We start from the raw sequence: 25,330 nt of genomic DNA, 5'->3' as shown, positions 1-25,330 counted from the left end.
ATAGATTCTTTATATAGATTTACATATCTTCTTTATATAGATTTGGTTTCTACAGTTTCTACAGTTATTTTTATTCTACACCCCAATGAAGAGTTCTTCAGTCTCCTTTTTATTTGTGTACTTTTGAGAGGGTCTAATGTACTTGTTTTGAAAGTAAATATCTTCTGTTTTTTCACATTCATTTTTAGTTGGATATTTTGAAAAGTAACCTGTCAATGCTGAGTCCTGCAGTTGCCCAAAGTGCTGCACGTGATCTACTAAATTTCACACAAGAATTAGATCATTTCTTGGGCAGCGATTTACTCATATCATACCAACTTCTTAATGCCATTCTACATAAACAGAGCCAGGAAAGTGGCTTCAGTCTTGCCGCAACCCAGGATGTACATTTCACAGAGGTGATACTTTATTCTGTTCATAATAATCTTCTTCCCCCGATTGCTTTTTTTATGCTTTGATAATTGCATTACAGAAATGTACACAAAACCAGAAAAGAGAATGTTGTCAATAATTCAGTGAAGCAGCAGAAAGGCGTTTTCTCACTCAAAATTACCGTATTTGCCGGCGTATAAGACGACCCCCCTACTTTTCCTGCTAAAATTTAGTGTTTGAGCTATACTCGCCGTATAAGACTACCCCTCTTCCAATGCACACCAGTGGCAGGAATAGTGCCCCATCATTGGTATCAGTGGGGGGAATAGTGCCCCATCATTGGTATCAGTGGCAGGAATAGTGCCCCATCATTGGTATCAGTGGCAGGAATAGTGCCCCATCATTGGTATCAGTGGCAGGAATAGTGCCCCATCATTGGTATCAGTGGGGGGAATAGTGCCCCATCATTGGTATCAGTGGGGGGAATAGTGCCCCATCATTGGTGTCAGTGGGGGGAATGGTGTCCCAACATTGGTGTCAGTGGGAGGAATGGTGTCCCATCATTGGTGTCAGTGGGGGGTGGAATAGTGCCCCATCATTGGTGTCAGTGGGGGGGGGGGGAATAGTGCCCCATCGTTGATGTCAGTGGGGGGGAGGAATAGTGCCCCATCGTTGGTGTCAGTGGGGGGGAGGAATAGTGCCCCATCGTTGGTGTCAGTGGGGGGGAGGAATAGTGCCCCATCGTTGGTGTCAGTGGGAGGAATAGTGCCCCATCGTTGGTGTCAGTGGGAGGAATAGTGCCCCATCATTGGTATCAGTGGGAGGAATAGTGCTCCATCATTGGTATCAGTGACACCAATGATGGGGCACTATTCCTCCCACTGACACTTGCTGACCCTGTTCTCGTATGGTGCTGCTGCAGCCAGCATATGTGGTTGCAGCAGCACCTCTACACTGACCACTTACCTGCTGGTCCTGCACTCGATTTTCGCGGGGCCGCTCTGCTCCACCCCCTCGCCGGTGATTGGCCGCCTGTGTGCCTTTCCTGAGCTACAGTTCTGGCGGCCAATCACTGGTGAGGAGGCGGAGCCGAGCAGCCGCACGAACATCCAGTGACTGAACTGAAGGCGCAGCCGCGCTTCCTGGACTGGATCGTCGTGGGACCGGAACCAGGTAAGAAACAGCCGCTGCTCACCCCTGTACTTAGTGTCCCTTCCATTGGGGGAAGGGGGGGGGCGGCGGCGGCAACGCGCCGCCCCCCTAAACAGTGTCAGTATGCCGTATACCGGCGTATAAGACGACCCCCGACTTTTGAGAAGATTTTTAAGGGGTAAAAAGTCGTCTTATACGCCGGCAAATACGGTACTGTATCATAATGGATTGCACAGGAGCCTGCAATGCATTGCAATGTCGGAAGCCTGCAAACTCTTCCTTCCGCTCTCTGCCTGCATCTTTGTATGTGTTTTTGTAGTTGGAGAGTTTGAGGAAGTGTCAATGAGTTCATTGACAGGTATGTTGACCATAGCACTCATGTTCTATTAAGAACTACAAGTTCATCTGCTGCAGATGGAACTTTTAGTTATTTTATTCATAGATCTCTGTGACTAAATGAACTACGCTAAATATGAATGTAACATGATGCCAAAGCTGAAGCCTTTAATCTCACAAAATGTATTGGGGCTGATTTACTAAAACTGGAGAGTGCAAAATCTGGAGCCGCTGTGCATGGTATCTAATCAGCGTCTAACTTCAGTTTGTTTAATTGAGCTTTGACAAAACAAAATTGAAGCGGATTGGTTATAATGCAGAGCTGTACCAGATTTTGCACTCTCCAGTTTTAGTAAATCAACCCATTTGAGTAGGCAGAAGGTTCTCTAATCTGCGTTTTTGGCAATTTTGTGATGCCACCCATAAAACTATACTTGTTAACGTTGTGACTTGTATGTCCACTTTAACCAATTCAATACCGGGCAATTTTACACCTTCCTGCCCAGGCCAGTTTTCAGGTTTCCGCGCTCTCACACTTTGAATGACAATTGCGTGGTCATACAACATTGTACCCAAACTAAAATTTTATCATTTTCTTCACACAACTAGAGCTTTCTTTTGGTGGTATTTAATTGCCGCTGGGGTTTTTATTTTTTGCTAAATTAACAAAAAAAGACCAAAAAGTTTGAAAAAAAACACACGTTTTTCTTTGTTTCTGTTATAAAAGTTTGCAAATAAATAATTGTTCCTCATAAATTTAGGCCAAGATGTATTCTACTACATGTCTTTGGTGAAAATAACCCAAATTAGGATGTATTTTTTAGTTTGTAGGAAAGTTATAGAGTTCACAAACTATGGTATAGATCTGAATATTGATCAATCCTGAAGTACTGACAGCCAATCTAATTTCTTGAGGTCCCAGAATGTCAGAACAGTACAGATATCCCCCAAATTTGCAAAGTAGACAGTCCGACGTACCTCACTCGCATGGTGAGTTTTTTGAAGTTGTATTTTTTTTGTCATAATTTTTCGGAAAATTAAAAAATTAAAAAAATTAGTTTCACTATTTTTTTTTTTTTTTTACATATTGTCACCAGTGCAGTACAGCGTCATCATCATATAACTGGCATGGTGGTGATCAGGGACACTGACTGGTGACAGTATGAAAATATATATATATATATTTTTTTTTATTTTTTTTTAAGATTTTTTTTTCATATTTTACTATGACCAAAGTAGTACAATGTTACCATAATAACATTGTACTACTTTGGGGAACTGATCAGTATTTTTTTTTTTTTTTTTTACACAATTTGCTTATAGCAAAGAATTACTTTGCTATAAGCAAGCATTCACCTGAATGACATCGATTCATTGTTTTTTTTTTTTTTTTGTGCTTAGCTGTGATTTGGCCACAGCTAATCACATGACATGTGCATGTGATTAGCTGTGACCATTCACAGTTAGACACTAGTATACAATGGATGGCATGAATGAAGCCATCCATTGTATACAACTGTCATGTGACCTGCTGTGATTGGTCACAGCAGGTCACATGGTACCCGCAACGGGGGCCGGTACTCAGATCTGTAATCGGCCGTGTCCGAGGTACACGACCGGTGACAGATTGCGCCGCTCTACGGGAGCACGATCTGCGCATGTGCTGGAGGACGCCATATGGCATCCACCCGGAACGCTGATGACATTTGCCGGCCGCCATTTGGCCATAGGGCAGCAAATGGTTAAAGATGGCTCTTATTTAACTGAACACCAGTTTTAAGGTATGTGCACCTTGACAGAAAGGCCAGGCCCCTGAACAGGAAAGCTCGTTGTACTTTTCATATCACAACATTTCCCTTCTGAGATTAAAAAATAAAATAAAAGGCAGAGATCAAAGAGAGAAACAGCCCTTGTGTGTCTCTCTTGCTTCCCCTTAGGAATAGGAGAGTACAACAAGGCAACATAGTTTTTACATTTTTTCTAGAGGCATTTTCAATGTAATATGTGATTAGCGTCTAGATAAAAGTGCAGATTTATACAATTGCATGTGTGGTAGGTATAAGAAATTGTAACCCAGTATTTAATTTCTGAATCACTTTATAGCATGACCTCATTCATATTTTTCATGCTTTCTTATACCAGAATGTTGTTAAAATTGGGAGTTTTCTTCTGGATCTTGATACCAAAGAGCACTGGGCCATCATTCAGGCTTCAGAAGCTGGCACCGCACTCTTGCTAAAACATTATGAAACCTACCTGAAGAATGTGGCTCGTAATATGAAGCATACATATTTGAACCCTTTTACTATTAATACACCAAACATTGGTACGTATCATAATTAGTGTGTGTGTGTATATAATATATACAGGACTGACAGATATATAGAAAGGAAATCCAATGGTTGCACTCCATACCCACTAACATTATTATTATTATACAGGATTTGAATAGTGCCAACAGTTTGCTCAGTACTTTACAATATAAAGGGAGACGACACAGCAATGATACATTTCAATACAAGAGGGTTAGGAGGGCCCTGCTCCTTAGAGCTTACAATATAAGAGGAAGGGGCTGGTGATATAAAAGGTAATAACTGTGTGGGATGAACTGATAGGAGAAATAGAAGGTTTGGTTATTAGCAGAAGGCAGGATAGGCTTCCCTAAAGAGAGGTTTTCAGAGATCGCCTAAAAGTGAGCAGAGTAGGCTATAGTCGGATAGATTGGGGTAGAGAGTTCCAGAGGATGGGGGAATCTCTGGAGAAGTCCTGGAGATGAGCATGGGAGGAGAAGACAAGGGAGCTAGGGAGCAGGAGGTCATGGAAGGAGTGGAGAGGACGGTTTGGGTGATATTTGGAGACAAGTTTGGTGATGTAATTTGGGGCAGATTTATAAATGGCTTTATATGTTAATAATTTTTTGAATTTTATTCGGTGGGCAATGGGAAGCCAGTGGAGGTATTGACAGAGAGGGATGGCAGATATGGAGCAGTTGGTATGATGGATGAGTCTGGAAGCAGTATTCATGATAGACTGAAGAGGAGATAGCCTGCGATTAGGTAGGCCAATGAGGAGGGAGGTACAGTAGTCAAGGCGAGAGAAAACCAGAGAGTGAATAAGTTGCTTAGTGGTTTCAGTGGTGAAAAACAGGCATATCTTGGACATGTTGCGGAGGTGAAGTCTGATATTTGGACAGTGATTGGACTTGGGGCTGAAAGGACAGTTGAGAGTCTAGGATTACACATAGTAGCCTGGCATGAGAGGAGGGACTGATGGTTGTATTATTGATCTTGATGGAGGAGTCAGGGGAGGGGGCATGGGCTTGTGGGAATAGTATGATAGTATGAGCTACGTTTTGGAAAGCTTTATCTTGAGGAAGTGTAGTGACATCGATGCTAATATGTCACTTAGTAGGTTAGTAATGCGAGAGGAGACTGAAGGGGTGAGCTGAGGAGTAGAAAGATAGATTTGTGTGAGTCATCAGCATAAAGATGGTACTTAAAGCCATGGGAGTTTATCAAGTGACCAAGGGAGGAGGTATAGATGGAGAAGAGAAGGGGTCCAAGGACGGAACCTTGAGGGACCCCTACAGAAAGAGGAAGTGGAGAGGAGAAGACAGTTATAGGTAATGCTGAAGGAGCACAGTGATAGGAGGAGAACCAGGAGAGAGAAGAGTCTCGGAGGCCAAGAGAGTGGAGTTTTTTTGAGGAGGGGGGGATGGTCAACAGTTTTAAAAGCCTCAGAGAGGTTAAATAGTAAGAGTATGAAGTAGTGGCCTTTAGTTTTTGCAGTTCGTAAACCATTAGTGAGTTTTAGTAGGGCAGTTCAGTGGAGTGTAGTGAGCGAAAGCCAGACTTTAAAGGGTCCAGAAGGTTGTTGTCAGTGAGGTAGGAGCTCAGGCGATTGTAGACTAAGCTTTCTAAGAGTTTAGAGGTAAATGGGAGCAGGGAGATGGGTCTTAAGATGTTCAGATTGGTGGGGTCCAGTGAGGGCTTTTTAAGTATGAGAGTGATCTGTGCATGCTTTAGAGGGGAAGGGGAAGGCCCCAGTAGAGAGGGAGATATTGAAGATGTGAGTGAGGGAGCATAGGATAGTTTGTGAGGGGACAGGATCCAGGGGGCAGGTGGTGAGACAGTCTTCTGAGAAAACTTTAGTGACCTCTTGAGTAGTAGCAAGGTCAAAAGAGGAAAGTGTTGAGGGAGGTTTAGTATAATGTATGCCAAATGGGATAGATGTCTGTGTAGTGGAAATGTCCCTACGAATTACATCATTCTTGTTTTTGAAATGATTGGCAATCTTGTAAGCAGTGGGTGAGTTACTGGGTGGAGGTGGAGAATGTAGAGAAGAGATGATGACTGGATGACAAGGTATTAATAAGAGTGACAAAGTAGGCTTGTTTGGCAGCATGGAGGGAGGAATTGTATTTTAAGAAAGCAGATTTATATAGGGTGAATGATTGCTGGGATTTGGTTTTACGCCACAGTTAATTCAGTGCACAACTATGTCTCTTAAGATTTCTGGTGTCGCCATTCTGCCATGGTTGTAATGGTCAGGGCCTGATACTTTGTGTAGTTAGAGGAGCAAGTGAGTCTGGTGTGGATGAAAGCGAACTGTTGTAGACACAAGTGGCCAGGTCAGGGCAGGACAAGGGAGAGATTCTGTCATAGAGGCGGTCAGTTGCAGAGTAAAAAGGAGAAGGGTTAAAGTTGTGAAGGTTTCTGTGGGTAATTGTTTGCTGCTTGGAGGGATAGGTGTTTGAAGAACTGTGAAGGTGATGAGATTGTGATCATGAGAGAGGAAAGGGGTGTTTGTGAGGTTGTAGGGAGTGCAAAGATGGGAGAAAACAAGGTCTAATGTACAGTTGCAAGAAAAAGTATGTGAACCCCTTGGGATTACATGGAGTTTTGCATGAATTGGGCATAAAATGTGCTCTGAACATCATCTAAGTCACAACAATAGAAGAACACAGTCTGCTGAACATAATACTACACAAACATTAGATGTTGCCATGGTTTAATTGCACATAACATGTAAACATTCACAGTGCAGGGAGGAAAAAGTATGTGAACCTTTGGACTTAATAACTGGTTGACCCTCCTTTGGCAGCAATAACCTCAACCAAACGTTTCCTGTAGTTGCAGATCAGACCTGCACAACGATCTGGAGTCATTTTGGACCACTCCTCTTCACAAAACTGTTTCAGTGTAGCAATATTCTTGGGATGTCTGGTGTGAATAGCTCTCTTAAGGTCATGCCACAGCATTTCAATCTGGTTGAGGTCAGGACTCTGACTGGGCCACTCCAGAAGGCGTATTCTGTGCTGTTGCAGCCATTGTTTTGTTGAATTACTTGTATGCTTTGGGTCATTGTCCTGTTGCATCACCCATCCTCTGCGGAGCTTCAGTTGGCGGACAGATGGTTGTACGTTTTCCTGCAAAATGTCTTGATAAACTCTGGAATTCATTTTCCCATCAATGACAGCAAAGCAGCCCCAAACCATGATGCTCCCTCCACCATGTTTTACAGTGGGGATGAGGTTTTGATGTTGGTGTGCTGTGCCTTTTTTTCTCCACACATAGTGTTGTGTGTTCTTCCCAAACAACTCAATCTTGGTTTCATCTGTCCACAGCATATTTTGCCAGTAGTGCTGTGGAATATCCAGGTGCTCTTTTGCAAACTTCAAACGTGCTGCAATATTCTTTTTGGACAGCAATGGCTTCCTCCGTGGTGTCCTCCCATGTACTCCATTCTTGTTTAATGTTTTCCTTATTGTAGATGTGTCAAAAAAAATGTTAGCATGTGCCAGAGATTTCTGTAGGTCTTTAGCTGACACTCTGGGATTCTTCTTTACCTCATGCAGCATTCTGCGCTGTGCTCTTGCAGTAATTTTTACAGGACTACCACGCCTAGGGAGAGTAGCAACAGTGCTAAACTTTCTCCATTTGTAGACAGTCTGTCTTAACGTGGACACATGAACATCAAAGCTTTTGGAGATACTTTTGTAACCCTTTCCAGCTTCATGTATCTCCAAAAGCTTTGATGTTCATGTGTCCACGGTAAGACAGACTGTCTACAAATGGAGAAAGTTTAGCACTGTTGCTACTCTCCCTAGGCGTGGTAGTCCTGTAAAAATGACTGCAAGAGCACAGCGCAGAATGCTGCATGAGGTAAAGAAGAATCCCAGAGTGTCAGTTAAAGACTTACAGAAATCTCTGGCACATGCTAACATTTTTTTTGACACATCTACAATAAGGAAAACATTAAACAAGAATGGAGTACATGGGAGGACACCACGGAGGAAGCCATTGCTGTCCAAAAAGAATATTGCAGCACGTTTGAAGTTTGCAAAAGAGCACCTGGATATTCCACAGCACTACTGGCAAAATATGCTGTGGACAGATGAAACCAAGATTGAGTTGTTTGGGAAGAACACACAACACTATGTGTGGAGAAAAAAAGGCACAGCACACCAACATCAAAACCTCATCCCCACTGTAAAACATGGTGGAGGGAGCATCATGGTTTGGGGCTGCTTTGCTGTCATTGATGGGAAAATGAATTCCAGAGTTTATCAAGACATTTTGCAGGAAAACGTACAACCATCTGTTCGCCAACTGAAGCTCCGCAGAGGATGGGTGATGCAACAGGACAATGACCCAAAGCATACAAGTAATTCAACAAAACAATGGCTGCAACAGCACAGAATACGCCTTCTGGAGTGGCCCAGTCAGAGTCCTGACCTCAACCAGATTGAAATGCTGTGGCATGACCTTAAGAGAGCGATTCACACCAGACATCCCAAGAATATTGCTACACTGAAACAGTTTTGTGAAGAGGAGTGGTCCAAAATGACTCCAGATCGTTGTGCAGGTCTGATCTGCAACTACAGGAAACGTTTGGTTGAGGTTATTGCTGCCAAAGGAGGGTCAACCAGTTATTAAGTCCAAAGGTTCACATACTTTTTCCTCCCTGCACTGTGAATGTTTACATGTTATGTGCAATTAAACCATGGCAACATCTAATGTTTGTGTAGTATTATGTTCAGCAGACTGTGTTCTTCTATTGTTGTGACTTAGATGATGTTCAGAGCACATTTTATGCCCAATTCATGCAAAACTCCATGTAATCCCAAGGGGTTCACATACTTTTTCTTGCAACTGTATCCCCATGTGTGAGTGAGTGGAGGACTGTGTCCATTGTGTCAAGGCAAAAGATGAGGTTAGGTTGAAGAGTTGGGATGTAGCTGGGTTGTTCACATTAATGGGGATGTTAAAACCTCCAAGAATGATAGTGGGTATTTCAGAGGGGAGAAAGTAGTGTAGCAGATAAGTCATCAAGAAAGCGCGACACTGGTCCAGGAGGCCAATAGATCACTGCAATCCTCAGAGAAATGGAAGAAAACAGCCAAATGCAGTGAGTCTCGAAGAAAATGATGGGGTGGGGGGTTAGGGAGGACTTGAAAGGTGCTCAGTGGGGATAGAAGCAAACCAGCGCCACCTCCTTTCCTACCACTGGGTCTGGGTGAGTGAGTCCAGTGGAGTCCACTTTCCTAAGGGCTGCGAGAGAAGCAGAATCTGATGCTTGAAGCCAGGTTTCTGTAATTGCTAGTAGGTTAAAGGAGTGAGCGAAAAAAAAAGGTCATGGACAGAGGTCAGCTTATTACAGACAAAGTGGGCATTCTATAGTGCACATGTAAAAGGGAGGGTAGTTTTTAGGAGCATGTGGGTTGCGGCTATTCCTGGAGGAAGGAGGGTGCCTGGTGTGGGGGTGAGATACTGGAGGACCAGGGTTCAGAGAGATATCCTCAGAGGTTAGGAGAAGGAGGGTGAGGAAAGTAAAATGTGAGCAGGATGTATTCGTATACATATACAATATAAAAATCCCTAATTAGAGCATCAAAAATAAATAAAAGAAAGATACAGATGAAACTCGAAAAATTTGAATATTGTGCAAAAGTTCATTTATTTCAGTAATGCAACTTAAAAGGTGAAACTAATATATGAGATACTTCAAGCCGTGATTTGTCATAATTGTGATGTTTATGGCTTACAGCTCATGAAAACCCCAAATCCACAACCTCAGAAAATTAGAATATTACATGCAATCAATAAAACAAGGATTGGACATAGAACAATATCGGACCTCTGAAAAGTATAAGCATGCATATGTACTCGGTACTTGGTTTGGGCCCCTTTTTGCAGCAATTACTGCCTCAATGTGGCGTGGCATGGAAGCTATCAGCCTGTGGCACTGCTGAGGTGTTATGGAAGACCAGGATGCTTCAATAGCAGCCTTCAGCTCTTCTGCATTGTTCGGTCTCATGTCTCTCATCTTTCTCTTGGCAATGCCCCATAGATTCTATATGGGGTTCAGGTCAGGCGAGTTTGCTGGCCAATCAAGCACAGTAATCCCATGGTCATTGAACCAGGTTTTGGTGCTTTTGGGAGTGTGGGCAGGTGCCACGTCCTGCTGGAAAATGAAGTCAGCATCCCCATAAAGCTCGTCTGCGGAAGGAAGCATGAAGTGCTCCAAAATCTCCTGGTAGAGAGCTGCGTTGACCCTGGACTTAATGAAGCACAGTGGACCAACACCAGCAGATGACATGGTGTCAGGGCTCCAGGGTATGACCAGAGGTATGTGAACTGACGCAGGGAAGCGCAGGCTTCAGATAGGTTATAAACAATATAATTTATTAACACTAACAATACATAAACGCAGTGCAATACTAAAACATGACACAGTGCAAACGAACCAAACCACCCACAGATAACAATACATACAATGCAAGCGTCGTCAGGCAGGCCGGGTCAATAACAATCGGGCAGGTAGGAACAGGAGGAGCAGGCAGAGAGTAGTCAGGTCACGAGCAGGGTCCAGCAACTAACGGGCAGGTAGGTACAGGGGGTCAGGCAGAGAATGGTCGGGGTCACAAGCCAGGGATCAAACAGGAGAAGTCAGCAGAGGTCCGGATCAGGCAGGGTCAGCAACGAATTAGACAGGAACAGGGACAGGAACAGGGATGCAGGTAACAAGATACAGGGGCCCATAGAAAAGCACACACCAAGGCACAGACTGCAGGTCTGGCCATCCCTTAAATACACCTGCATAATCAGCTTCAGGTGTTTGGCTGACTACAGGGTTGAGTCTCTGATTGCTGAGAGCACCCGCTGGCCAGCCCTGGTACTGCAGCCCACAAGGCAGGTGAGTCCCACCATTACTGGCAAGTCCATTCCTGACAGTACCCCCCCCTCAAGGAGCGGCCTCAGGACGCTCCAAACAGTCCTAGCTGGGCAAAATGTTCCACCATCCGGGTCTGGTAACTGGCGGGATATCAAAGACTGACACATCGGGCTGGACTCCAGGCAGCGGCACATCGGGCTGGACTCCGGGCAGCGGCACATCGGGCTGGACTCCGGGCAGCGGCACATCGGGCTGGACTCCGGGCAGCGGCACATCGGGCTGGACTCCGGGCAGCGGCACATTGGGCTGGACTCCGGGCAGCGGCACATTGGGCTGGACTCCGGGCAGCGGCACATCGGGCTGGACTCCGGGCAGCGGCACATCGGGCTGGACTCCGGGCAGCGGCACATCGGGCTGGACTCCGGGCAGCGGCACATCGGGCTGGACTCCGGGCAGCGGCACATTGGGCTGGACTCCGGGCAGCGGCACATCGGGCTGGACTCCGGGCAGCGGCACATCGGGCTGGACTCCGGGCAGCGGCACATCGGGCTGGACTCCGGGCAGCGGCACATCGGGCTGGACTCCGGGCAGCGGCACATCGGGCTGGACTCCGGGCAGCGGCACATCGGGCTGGACTCTGGGCAGCGGCACATAGGGCCCCCAGGAGGAGCGTCAGGCACCGGGCCCCCAGGCGGAGCGGCGGGCGCTGGGCCCCCAGGCGGAGCGGCGGGCGCTGGGTCATCAGACATTGGATCGTCTGGCTCGACAGCAGGCATCGGGTCACCAGGTATGACAGCGGGCACCGGGTCATCAGGTACCGGATCGTCTGGCTCCACAGCGGGCATCGGGTCACCAGGCATGACAGCGGGCACTGGGTCATCAGGCATTGGATCGTCTGGCTCGACAGCGGGCATCGGGTCACCAGGTATGACAGCGGGCACTGGGTCATCAGGCATGATAGGATCATCAGGCTGGATCAGTTCATCAGGCTGGGTAGAGACATCAGGCTGGGTAGAGACATCAGGCTGAAGTGCGGGTGCCGAGGCACCAGGCTGAACCACGGAAGGCAGGTTCTCAGACGGCAGACTCACCGGTTTGGATACTGGCAGGATGGTACTGGTTGGAAAGAATTTTCTCTTTTTTCTGGTTTTAACTACTGGAGCACTGCAAGTAAACGCAGGTCTGCAAACGAATGGAGCAGCTGAGGACAGAGAAGAGCTGGAAGATGGAACAGAGGAGGGAGCAGTTGCTACAGAGGACTTCTTTACAGGGTTAAAGAAAGGATAGGTGCAGCGAGTGGGAGCAGAGGACTGGTATGTGGTAGTTAGAGTATACTGGGCAGTCACTGGGGGTGCTGTCGGGGATGCAGGAAGAGTGCCTTGAGTGGAGGAATGATGTTGTAAGCTGACTGAGGCTGGGTGCAACAAGTCTGACCATGTCTGCAGTATGGGTTGAACAAAGCTCCGCTTACACAAAGCCTGTCTGGTCAAAGACTGCACTGCGTTTATACAATCTCTTAGTACCTGTGGTGAACATACAGAATAACGCTCCAGAAAGTAATCCACATCATCCTCTAATAACCATACCAGGGACTCTACCTGGTCAGCACTAAATGGCAGCAAAAATTCATCCCTGCATTCGGGGGTACCAAATGAAACCAACTCAGCACAAACCTGAATCAATGGCTGCACCTCAGAGAATTCTGTGCCCTGATCTACTAGGCAATGAGCGATCCGTATACATTCTAGTAGTTGATCCCTGGGATACTCCTTCAGAGTCTGATAAGCATATTCTCTGTCATCAAACACTAGCAGAGATAAATACACAACCTCATCAAGATCCATCCTTCCCAGCAACAATAAGCCAAGATGGCTTCCCTGTGCAGCCACTTCTGGTCAGGATTGGCCTTGGTGTAATGTCAGGGCTCCAGGGTATGACCAGAGGTATGTGAACTGACACAGGGAAGCGCAGGCTTCAGGTATGTTATAAACAATATAATTTATTAACACTAACAATACATAAACTCAGTGCAATACTAAAACATAACACAGTGCAAACGAACCAAACCAAACCACCCACAGATAACAATACATACAATGCAAGCGTCGGCAGGCAGGCCGGGTCAATAACAATCGGGCAGGTAGGAACAGGAGGAGCAGGCAGAGAGTAGTCGGGTCACGAGCCGGGTATAGCAACTAACGGGCAGGTAGGTACAGGGGGTCAGGCAGAGAATGGTCGGGGTCACAAGCCAGGGATCAAAGAGGAGAAGTCAGCAGAGGTTCGGATCAGGCAGGGTCAGCAACGAATCAGTCAGACAGGAACAGGGATGCAGGTAACAAGATACGGGGGCCCATAGAAAAGCACACACCAAGGCACAGACTGCAGGTCTGGCCATCCCTTAAATACACCTGCAGAATCAGCTTCAGGTGTTTGGCTGACTACAGGGTTGAGTCTCTGATTGCTGAGAGCACCCGCTGGCCAGCCCTGGTACTGCAGCCCACAAGGCAGGTGAGTCCCACCATTACTGGCAAGTCCATTCCTGACACATGGCTCCCCAAATCAACAGACTGTGGAAACTTCACACTGGACTTCAAGCATCTTGCAGTGTGTGCCTCTCCATTCTTCCTCCATACTCTGGGTCCTTGGTTTCCAAATGAGATGCAAACGTTGCTCTCATCAGAAAAGATGACTTTGGACCACTGAGCAACAGACCACGTCTGTTTTTCTTTAGCCCAGGTAAGACGCTTCTGATGTTGTTTGTTGTTCAGGAGCAGCTTGACAAGAGGAATACGACATTTGAAGTCCATGTCCAGGGTCCGTCTGTGTGTGGTGGCTCTTGATGCACTGACTCCAGCCTCAGTCCACTCCTTGTGAAAGTCCCCAACACTTTTGAATGGCCTTTTCCTGACAATCCTCTCCAGGCTGCAGTCCTCGCTGCTGCTTCTGCACCTTTTTCTTCCACACTTTTCCCTTCCACATAACTTTCTATTAATATACTTTGATACAGCACTTTGGGAACATCCAACTTCTTTTGCAATTACCTTTTGAGGCTTTCCCTCCTTATGGGAGGTGTCAATGATGGTTTTCTGCACAACTGTCAGGTCAGCAGTCTTTCCCATGATTGGGATTCCTACTGAACCAGACTTAGAGACCATTTAAAGGCTCAGGAACCCTTTGCAGGTGTTATGACTTAATTAGCTGATTGGAGTGGGACACTTTGAGCCTAGAATATTGCACCTTTTCACAATATTCTAATTTTCTGAGATTGTGGATTTGGGGTTTTCATGAGCTGTAAGCCATAATCATCACAATTATGACAAATCACGGCTTGAACTATCTTGCTTTGCATGTAATGAGTCTATCTTATATATTAGTTTCACCTTTTAAGTTGCATTACTGAAATAAATGAACGTTTGAACGATATTCAAATTTTTTGAGTTTCACCTGTATATGATCAGCAATCATAAATGGACTAACACAAAATATTAATAAAACTAAATAACATAGCCAACTCACGGTGGCCATTTTAATGGAGACCAGAATAATAGATAACAGTAGTGGGCCTTATTGCTGGACATTTCCTTCTTGCCGGATTTTGAACAATTGATAGAACTGTCTGATATCCATTTTAACTACCAAAAATTGGAAGCAATGAATCTCACTTTGGTAGCAGTCGCCCTATATCGTGAGGCCAGTTTCACCTTCAAGTGGGCCCCCTTCTTCATTAAATGTCTGGGTATTGCCAAATGACCTATAACAGCTTTTTACAGTCAACTTCCTGCTGCCCTCTTAACAATGTTTACAAACAACCTATAAATATGTAAAAAAAAAAAAAGAGAGCATTTCTTGGATGGATAGACACAATATAATCAAACAAAACATCCTACCCCAGATACCTCCTTCACGCGTTTCCAATCCATATTCCTCTGGTCCTCTTCAAATCCATCCAATCTATATTTAACAACTTTGCTCCTGCAAACCAGCTAAACTGTATCAAATTACCTTCCATCTTACAATTAGTTGGTACCTTTAAACTATGGACCTATTGAACAATCTGCCTCCCCGTCTTCACTGAACAGATTTCCTGGTGCATAGAAAGCGCCAACACTAGTACAATGAAAACATCCTACCATTGCCCACATCTGGCTCATTTGCAAAGAAACATACAGAATATCTTCCTCTTCCCTTCTCCTTATCTTCCAGACTGTCCAGACTATGAAACAAATCATTCAATCACTTCTTGTAACAGCAAATCTCAAGCCCCGCATCTTGTCACAAACTTCTACTAGCTGACAACCAACCAAATGCTGCATAACCCAGACTTCTCCCCACTGGGATATTTGTGGATTCCTTCAATTCTCATAGTGTCTCAAACCTTTAACTTTTAGCCCCTCTATTTAAATGGCCCAAGACCATTTGAAAGCTAATACACTTCACTGGCCTATTGAAACACGTACTTTCCTTCACTAATAAACTCATTTAACAAAAAAACTCAGGCCCACCTTCAATTCCTGTATAGGAGAGAAAGAAACCTTGAATGCGCTAGGTGCAAGAACCAAAATATTGACTGTTTTTTTAATTTCTCCATGTTTAACAAATATTAGGAATCAGGCTACAAACTTGTGGGTACAGAACTCTTAGTATGCTACATTCAATAAATTAAATAAGTAAATCCCTCCCTGACAATTGCTGATGGTGTGGCTCCTCAACTGGAGACATTTCTGGACCTTCCCAGTTCTACATATTTTTTGCTCTCAAATCAACATCACCCAAAAATTCACTGACTGCATCAAACCTAAAGAGCCTGCCTTCTCCCTACTCCAGCACAACACCCTCCACTTAAAACATACAAAACTCTGTTGTCTTGATCAATGCTGCATCCCTGCATTATAAAAAAAAACAAAACCCCAACTCCATGTATAATACATCATTGGTTCCACCAGATCAATGATATCGGACACCTCAAAGGTCACCTGCTCTATTTAAAGGTACTGATTTGAAATTCCATACCACTCAATATAAATCTTTCCTCTCCATTCTGATTTCCCCCACCATAACACCCTCGTAAAAAATTTTTGTATCAGCACATCACATGCATCCCCTCCCCTTTTTCTCTTCTTTTCCTTATTTTTACCTCTTGCCATCTTTCCCTCCCACTTTTGATCCCTCTTACTCCGAGTAGCAGTGTAAATTTCTAAAAATTAGAGGGAAATCCTTCTGCGCTTAATGGGCATAAACCTAATTATTTTAGCTGCTGTCACTCAACTCTTTAACCACCAAGTGTAATCACATTTAAAATTATATAGTAAAGCGCTTAAATTCTTATACAAAATTATACTCAAATACATTAGATTACAGGTGCAAAAAAACTCAAATAATATCACATCATGTGCAATAACATTTCCTCCCAGCAGGGGGAGTAAAAATCAATTTTAAAATAAACACAAGCCTCTATTGTGAAATAATCATACACAGTGATATACCTATAAAATATATATGTGTTCAACACAAACTAAAAGTGCATATGTTAAAATACAAACTAAAGAAACCACAAATAAGTGATTACCACACTCAATAATTAATATTCTTATATATCCATGTGAAAAAATAGGTGAACACCATAATTAAAAAAAATATAAGTAGAATACTTTTTCTCCCTCAAAGTGCAACGGAATAATCCTAAGTGTGAAAAAAAATCCGTGCGTCACACTTAAAACAGTTGCTCTATTTAATAATAAAACAAGACAATCATTAGTGCAAAACAGTACATGCAGATGCAACTAAGTGTGCTGGTCTTAAAGCGTGATCCACTTCTAGTGTGTATGTTATCCTCCAAATGGCAGCAATGCCTGCTCCATGCAGCAAACAATTACCCGCAGAAACCTTCACAACTTGAACCCTGCTCCTTTCCACTCTGCAACTGACCGCCTCTATGACAGAATCTCTCCCCTGTCCTGCCCTGACCTGGCCACTGCTGTCTACAACAGTTAGCTTTCATCTACATTAGACTTACTTGCTCCTCTAACAACACGAAGCATCAGGCCCCGACCATTACAACCTTGGCAGACTGACGACACCAGAAATCTTAAGCGACATAGTCGTGCACTGGAGCGATTGTGGCGTAAAACCAAATCTCACCAAGCATTCACCTTATATAAATATGCTTTCTTAACATACAATTCCTCCTTCCATGCTGCCAGACAGACCTACTTTGTCACTATCATCAGTAGCTTATCATCCAGTCCTCGTCGTCTCTTCTCTACTTTTAACTCTCTACTTTCTCCACCTCCACCCAGTACCTCATTGCTCATGAGATTGCAAATCATTTCAAAAACAAGATTGATGCAATTCTTAGGGGCATCGCCACTGCACAGACATCCATCCCACTTAGCATACCTCCCTCAACACTTTCCTCTTTTGACCTTGCTACTACCGAAGAGGTCACTAAGGTTTTCTCAGAAGCCTGTCTCGCTACCTGCCCCTGGATCCTGTCCCCTCACAACTACTACGGTTACCCTCTTCTTCCATCCTATGCTCCCTCACTCACATCTTCAATCTCTCCTTCTCTAACGGTGCCTTTCCCTCCCCTCTAAAGCATGCACATATCACTCCCATACTTAAAAAGCCCTCCCTGGACCCCACCAACATGAACAACTTAAGACCCATCTCCCTGGTGCCATTTACCTCTAAACTCCTAGAACGCTTAGTCTACAATCGCCTGAGCTCCTACCTCACTGTCAACAACCTTCTTGACCCTTTACAGTCTGGCTCTCGCTCACTACACTCCATTGAAACTGCCCTACTAAAACTCACTAATGATCTACTAACTGCTAAAACCAATGGCCACTACTCTATACTCTTACTACTTGACCTCTCTGCTGCTTTTGATTCGGTTGACCATCCCCTCCTCCTCAAAAAACTCCACTCTCTTGGCCTCAGAGACTCTGCTCTCTCCTGTTTCTCCTCCTACCTATCACAGTGCTCTTTCAGTGTTACCTATAACTCTGCCTCCTCCTCTCCACTTCCTCTTTTTGTAGGGGTCCCTCAAGGTTCCGTCCTTGGACCCCTACTCTTCTCCATCTACACCTCCTCCCTTGGTCACTTGATAAACTCCCATGGCTTTAAGTACCATCTCTATGCTGATGTCACACAAATCTATCTTTCTACCCCTCACCTCACCCCTTCAGTCTCCTCTCGCATTACTAACCTACTAAGTGACATATTGGCATGGATGTCACTTCACTTCCTCAAAGTTAATCTTTCCAAAACTGAGCTCTTAGTATTACCTCCAGCCTGTGCCCCCTCCCCCCGACTTCTCCATCAAAATCAATAACACAACCATCAGTCCCTCCCCTCATGCCAGGGTACTAGGTGCAATCCTAGACTCCCATCTGTCCTTTCAGTCCCAAATCCAATCGCTGTGACTTCACCTCTGCCACATCTCCAAGATACGCCCGTTCCTAACCTCGGAAACCACTAAGCAACTTATTCACTCCCTGGTTATCTCTCTCCCTCCTAATTGGCCTAATCGCAGGCTATCCCCTCTTCAGTTTATCATAAATTATGCCGCCAGACTCATCCACCTTACTAACCGTTCTGTATCATCCACCCTTCTCTGCCAATCCACTGGCTTCCCATTGCCCAAGGGATAAAATTCAAAACATTAACAATAACATATCAAGCCATTTATAACTCTGCCCCAAATTACATCACCGATCTTGTCTCCAAATATCACCCAAACCGTACTCTCTGCTCCTTGCATGACCTCCCGCTCTCTAGCTCCCTTGTCTCCTCCTCCCATGCTAGTCTCCAGGACTTCTCCAGAGCTTCCCCCATCCTCTGGAATTCTCTACCCAATTTATCAGACTATCACCTACTCTGCTCACTTTTAGGCAATCACTGAAAACCTATCTCTTCAGGGAAGCCTATCCTGCCGTCAGCTAATAATGGAATCTTCTCTTCCTAGCAGTCCATCCCCCAGAGTTACTACCTTTTGTACCACTAGCCCCTCCCTCCTAGATTGTAAGCTCCGAGGAGCAGGGCCCTCCTATCCCTCTTGTATTGAACTTTATTGTTGCTGTATTGTCTCTTGTTATATTGTAAAGCGCTGAGCAAACTGTTGGCACTATATAAATCCTGTATAATAATAATAAATACTATTGCTAGGACTATTGCTGTTTGGTGCTAGTCAAAGGGAATGCTGTACTAATGTGTGCATTCTGATCAAGACTATACTCTGGGGAAGTATTACAACCCTATCACACCCCTTGATAAGTATGGAACCCAGGCTCACCCTCTGCCCATCTGGGAGATGGTGATATTACTGCTTCGCAGTCATAGGGTGTTACAGAGGTTACAAGTATTTGTAATGACCTCTGGCTCATATATGCCGCAGGTCTCTGTTCAGAATAATGCTCGAGGGCTGCGGAGGGTTTGTCAAACAGTCACTGTCTGCAAAGGGGAATCTGTTTGTGGGGGGAAGCAATTTAAGCAAGGTAAATGTTTTAATGCTGTTAATTTGGTTGACTCCCGATGGAGTTTACTATACTATTCTTAAAGTGATTCTAAAGGCTTTTTTTTTTTAAAGAAAAAAAATAAACATGTCATACTTACCTGCTGTGCGAACTGATTTTGCACAGAGCAGCCTGGATTCTACTCTTATGGGGTCCCCCACAGGCACTCCTGGCCCCTCCCTCCTGTTGGGTGCTCCCACAGCAAGGAGCTTTCTATAGGGGCACCCGCTCTCCGTGTGTCCATTCACGCATGGAGCCGCAGCTGGGATTTGCCGGCTCTCTCTTCTCATTGGCTTACTGACTATGATTGACAGCAGTGGGAGCCAATGGCAGGTGGAGGTCTTCCCCTGTCTGGATTTGAGAGGCAGCCTGAGGTGCGGTGCCTCTGGTGATGACCCCTCCGACCGCAGATCTGAGATGAGAGCATGGAGAACGATCTCCGGGTGTCAGTACCTCAAACAGCACTGGTAACTAAGGGTTACAGAGGCCTTTCCGATATGAGTAGGGCCTTTTTTTCTCTTATTCCCTTTTTTTCCTCTGGTATACCTATAATTGACATCCTTTAACATTCTGGTTCTTCCCGAGAGCTAGGAACCTGATAGGTGTCTCTTGATTTTTTTTTTTATTGTTATCCCCACCCAGCGGGAAATCCCTGACTGACTGACCATACCATTTCAATTTCTGGTCTGGGGCGATCTATACCTTGACAGGATCGGTACCCTTGTAGCTTTATCCTACCAGTTTTTTTTTTTTTCTTTTTCCAAGGGGGTTATGAGAAGCCTGCTCAGTCACAATTCTTCTCTGAAGATTCTCTCAATATTCATGAGAAGATGTCTCGGTTCCTACATGTTTTCCACAAGCACAGGGCCCAAATTGTGTTTGTACAAGAAATACACTTCGGATCAGACAATATACCTAAATTCCACAACTTCCACTATCCAATGGTGTACCATGCACCTGCTAGGGAGTCTAAATCCAGGGGGATCTCCATAGTACTCTCAAAGCATGTGCAGTTCTCTCTTTCAGCACACAAAGCGGATCCCAACAGACATTTTTTGTTTTTAGAAGGCAAATTAGGCCAAAGGCTGGTAACTCTGGCCAATATTTACTGTCCAAATGAGGGACAGGTCAAAATTTTCCTGGAAATGTGTCTGCTATTGCCTGAATTTACAGAGGGTCTTCTAATTGTTGGATGTCCCATCTCTCACTTACCCCTTTATTAGATTCTTCCACCGGGTGGTCTTCTCTGCCTTTTTAGGGCCCTGCGCAAAATTAAAACATACTTTTCCAATCTCTCACTACATGATTCTTGGCGGGTGCTTTATCTATCAGTTAAAGACTACACTTTTTTCTCTCCTCCACATCAAAAGTACTCACGCACAGATTACTTATTCCTTTCTGAAGCAGACTTGCAATATCTTACTGCAGCTACCATTCAGCCCATGGTCCTCTTGGGCCACTACCCTATTACTTTAACTTAGACATTTCCTGATCAAGAATTTAGATTAAAAATTTGAAAATTTTTCTTAGCAGTGCCATGTGAATGCAAACCTTACAGCGGGAATTGCCAATCCTTCACTCTCAACAATATACGCTGAAGACCTCCCCACTTACACAATGGGAAGCACATAAATGTGTGATCTGGGGAGAGCTCATTGCCCTAAAAACAGCCATTAAAAAAGGGCAGCAGCAAAAGATCCGGGACCTCTTGAATATTGTAGCAAACCTGGCTCAGGCCTACAAGCAATCGCTGGCTCATTCGACTTTGGACAAGTTAACTCAAGCTAGGCTAGAGCTTAAGGACAAGTTGGGTCTGTGTATGAGGCAGAACCATCTCCTCTCTCAAAAGCTCTTTTACGAGCAGGGCAATAAGAGCGGGAGACTTCTAGCCAGGTCCTTGAATGCTAAACGAGCGACATTACAGATTCAATCCACTCGAGACACTCCATTCGAATCCTCTTACAATATACAACCAAATCACTTATCTCCTGGAATGCTGGCCACCAAAAAAGCAAAACTGACAGCTTTCCTCACCAAATATAGCCCCCTGGCCTTGTCAACTGACAATATAGCCCACAGCTTGGAAGTCCCTATATCTATTATAGAACTGGATCAGGCTTTGAAGCAGATGACGCTGGGCAAAAACCCTGGTACGGTTGGGTTTCCAGTCCAATATTATAAGTGTTGTTTTTTTTTTTATCATTCTTTATTTATAACATAGGTTTTCGATAAGTGCAGAAGCAGAGGAATGCCACCTAGACAGGAGTCGACCTAAGTACATTCAAATTATATAATAAAGCAATTGTAACAATAAAACTATATTGTATGAAAATTAAAGTCGAGAACCTTAGCTGTATGGTAAACCTTCAAAACTATACAAATGAGGTTGGCATGCCTTCTGCATATACAGAAAAAGACAAAACAATAAAAGAGGATAAAGTGAGTAAAGAACAGAAACAGAGAAACGAGGGTAGAAGATGGGACATCAACCACTGAGTGTTGAAGGGACTCATAATCACTAAAACAAGTAAAGAGGGACCAGTGAACCCACTGATGATGGAACTTGTCTTCTTGGCCACGAACTGCAGCCATGATACTTTCCATTCAGTGGATTTCCTCAATCCTATTCAACCACATGGAGAGAAATGGTGGAGCCTCCTCTTTCCAGAGAGATGGTATGCAGGCAAGCAGCATTAATCAGGTGTATTAGTAGGGAGTTCTTGTATCGTTTCCTCGAGAGGTCTGAGTGGAGCAGTATATACCTAGCCGGGTCCTCCTCTAGGTCAAAATCTGTCAAGCATTTAATAATCTCTCTAACTTGTGACCAAACATTGGCTAGTTTTCTACAGGACCAAAAAATATGAAGGGACAAACCGTCCCCTTACTTACAACGCCAGCAGACCTTCGTTGCATCCGGATAGATCTGATGTAAAGTGACCGGAACCCTATACCATCGGGTGAGCAGCTTGTATCCCAATTCCTGATATTTGTTCAACGGTGAAGAGCGGTGGGCAAAATATATAATATGGTCTCTCTGTTCAGTCGAGAATTCCCTAGATACGGTGGTACAAAAGAGTCATCAGGTTGATTGAGAAATTTGTAGGCCATCGAGATTGCATGAGAAGTGGGGTCAGGGTTGACACAAAAATCCTCAAAGGGTGTATTAGGTCCCAGATCTATACCTCTATGGGTCAAAGAGGCCAAAAAATGAATGAGTTGCTGTAGTCTCCAATCGTCTAAGGGTGGCAAAAATATCTTCTATTTCCACCGGGGACTTCATCTGGTGGCCAGCCATGAAATCCCAAAGACAGAAACTATCTCGAGAAAAGAGGGACAAAAATCTCCCATCTGAGATCCCTGGTGGAAAACTAGGATTGCCTAATACTGGATATAATCGTGAAATCATAGAATGCACAATCTGACTACCTTCGCAACGTTTCAGGACCCCTATAGTAGCTCCTATCAGAGGGTGGGTTTTGATGGCTGGAAGTCTGTTGAGATCCAGCCACAATAGGCAGTGAAGAGGAACATCTGTGAAACACTGCTCCATCTCCACCCACTGTTTGTGACCGCTGTCCCTACACCAGGATTCTGGCAAGATGTACCGCAGAAAAATAACAAACAGGGTCCGGGAAGGTTATTCCCCCCTGGTTGTTTTGGCAGCGACAAGTAGGTGTGGGAGATACCTGGATAAGATTTCACCCACATGAAACGTAGAAAGGCACCACACACCTATTTCAGAAACAATAAGGGGATCGCTATTGTCAGTGTCTGGAAGAGATACAGAAGCCAGAGCATGATGTTCTTTCTAAGTATGGCATTCTTACCTTTCCAAGAATGAGCAAAATCAGCCTACTTGTGAAGGTCTGCAGGGCAGGCAGGGGGAAAATTAGCTTTCAAAATCTGATCTAGTGTGTGGGTAATCTTGACCCCCAAGTAGGAGATGGAAGAGGAGGCCTCCTGGAATGGAAAGGAGGCGCAGAGGGTCCAAAACCTAGACCTGGGTATAGAAATGTTCAGAAGCTCTGATTTATGGGTGTTTATTTTGAAATTCGAGAGGGAATCATAGCGGCTCAGCTTCTGGGAGGTTTACATCTGGGGTTGCTACAAAAAACATAAGATCGTTGGCGAAGGCCACCACCTTATGTTCTGTCCGGCCCATTGGTAATCCTCTTAACATTCTGATTCAGTCAGATATGTCTCAAAAGGGGTTCTACAGGCCTGGAAGAGCCTGGTTGTCCCTCTTCAGGGGGTGCGGGACCGTATGACCACTATGATGCTCAATGAACAGATGACGAGTATCTGTAACGACTCCCAATGGAAATTCTTGAAAATGTGGGAGCCATGGTTGCAATATGCCTTTCCCACGCTCCCCCGGCTAGTCTAGGGTTGTGATGTTGCTTGGTATTGGCGTTCTTGGACCCCTGCTATTGGTCTTGTTATCTTTTTTTCCTTTTGTACTCCTCTTTCCTTTTTCTTTTTCTGTTTGTTTTTGGTGTGGCAGTGGATAGCTGCCTTTAGTTTGAGTTACTGTGGGTGTTATACTAATGTTTTTGTCATTTATGTGCCATTGTTAGCGCCTGTGTGGGCGCACCTTTTGCTCTGTTGGTGTTAGAGCACTTTTTTTTTTTTTATGTGCAATTGATAGCCCCTGCGTGGGCGTGTTTAGTTGCTCCTGTTTTAAACTGTTTATAAATTAATAAAAACATTAAAATACAAAAGGGGTTCTAAAGTCAAAATATCAGGGCTGACAAGGGGTACCCCTGCTGGGTTCCACTTGACAGAAAAATATGCAGAAGTGGCCTTGTTGGTTCTAACTGCTGCTAATGAGTGGGAATAAATGGCTTCGATCCAAGTAAGGAATCCCTGTGCCTGTCCTCCTTCAGGAAAAGCCAGTTTACCCTGTCAAATGCTTTCTCTGCATCAGCAGAAAGCAGACACATAGAGAGTTTACGGGAATGGTCCCAGTGAATTACATTCAGGACCCTGGTGGTATTGTATATGGCTTCCTTAGAGGGCATAAAACCCACATTGTCAGGGTGGACTATTTCCTAAAGGAGAGGCCGCAATCGAAGTGAGAGGATTTTTGTAAAGATTTTTAGATCGGTGTTCAAAAGTTTTACACTGCGTGGGATCCCTATCCTCCTTCGGGATGAATAGAAGGCAGGCACAAATCTAGGTGCCAAGATAGGGGCAAACGCTTTATAGTATGCCCCCGTGAGGCCATCTGGCCTTGGGGCTTTCTGCAGCTTAAGGAGCTTAACTGCACACAAAAAGTATTCGGTCGACAGGGGCACTAAGACCTTCCGCCTCTTCCGGAGTGTTTGAGGGTAAGCCCGAGTCAGTCAAATACTCTCCAATTAGTCACTTGAAAATTAATGGTGAAAATTTGAGTGGGCGTCAGGGCAGCATTCAGGATATAGAGTATCGAGTAATAGGAGTAGAGGGCCTCTTCAATCTCCTGCGAGGTATTGCAGAGGCCTTCCCTGCCCCTTGTCAATAAAAGGTATATTACTTCTAAGGGAGAGTTCCCAAAGGGAACAGGCCAACAGTCTGCCAGGCTTATTACCATGTTCGTAGAACAACTGACAGACTCTCCGTAATTTGTTCTTAGTTTCGTGAAGAAGCATTTCTGTCAGTTTACTCCGCTGACCACGTAAATCAGCTGCTACTACCTGAGACAAGGATTTTATATGGGTTCGCTCCAAAGTATCCACCACATCCAGTTGTTTCTGAAGCAGGGCAAGTCGATTCTTTTTTAATTCCAACGCCTTTTGAAT

At 44.7% G+C, this 25,330-nt stretch overlaps 1 protein-coding gene across 3 annotated transcripts in view; it reads left to right on the top strand.

The window, feature by feature from the left end:
* The window catches only part of LOC149441443 (cadherin EGF LAG seven-pass G-type receptor 2-like), a 465,765-nt gene that overhangs the window by 310,574 nt on the left and 129,861 nt on the right, over nucleotides 1-25,330 (top strand). For all 3 annotated transcript variants that reach the window (XM_089657338.1, XM_089657336.1, XM_089657337.1), the window contains exons 19-20: nucleotides 189-398; nucleotides 4,003-4,186. In XM_089657338.1, the coding sequence (XP_089513464.1) occupies nucleotides 189-398; nucleotides 4,003-4,186 (394 nt within the window). The remainder of the gene's footprint in view (nucleotides 1-188; nucleotides 399-4,002; nucleotides 4,187-25,330) is intronic.

Source organism: Staurois parvus, unplaced genomic scaffold (assembly GCF_062004578.1).
Source record: "Staurois parvus isolate SC_StPar_1 unplaced genomic scaffold, SC_StPar_1.0 ptg000984l, whole genome shotgun sequence".
NCBI lineage: Eukaryota > Metazoa > Chordata > Amphibia > Anura > Ranidae > Staurois > Staurois parvus.
The sequence above is the reverse complement of the archived record's forward strand: the minus strand, read 5'-3'. Positions and strand labels throughout refer to the sequence as shown.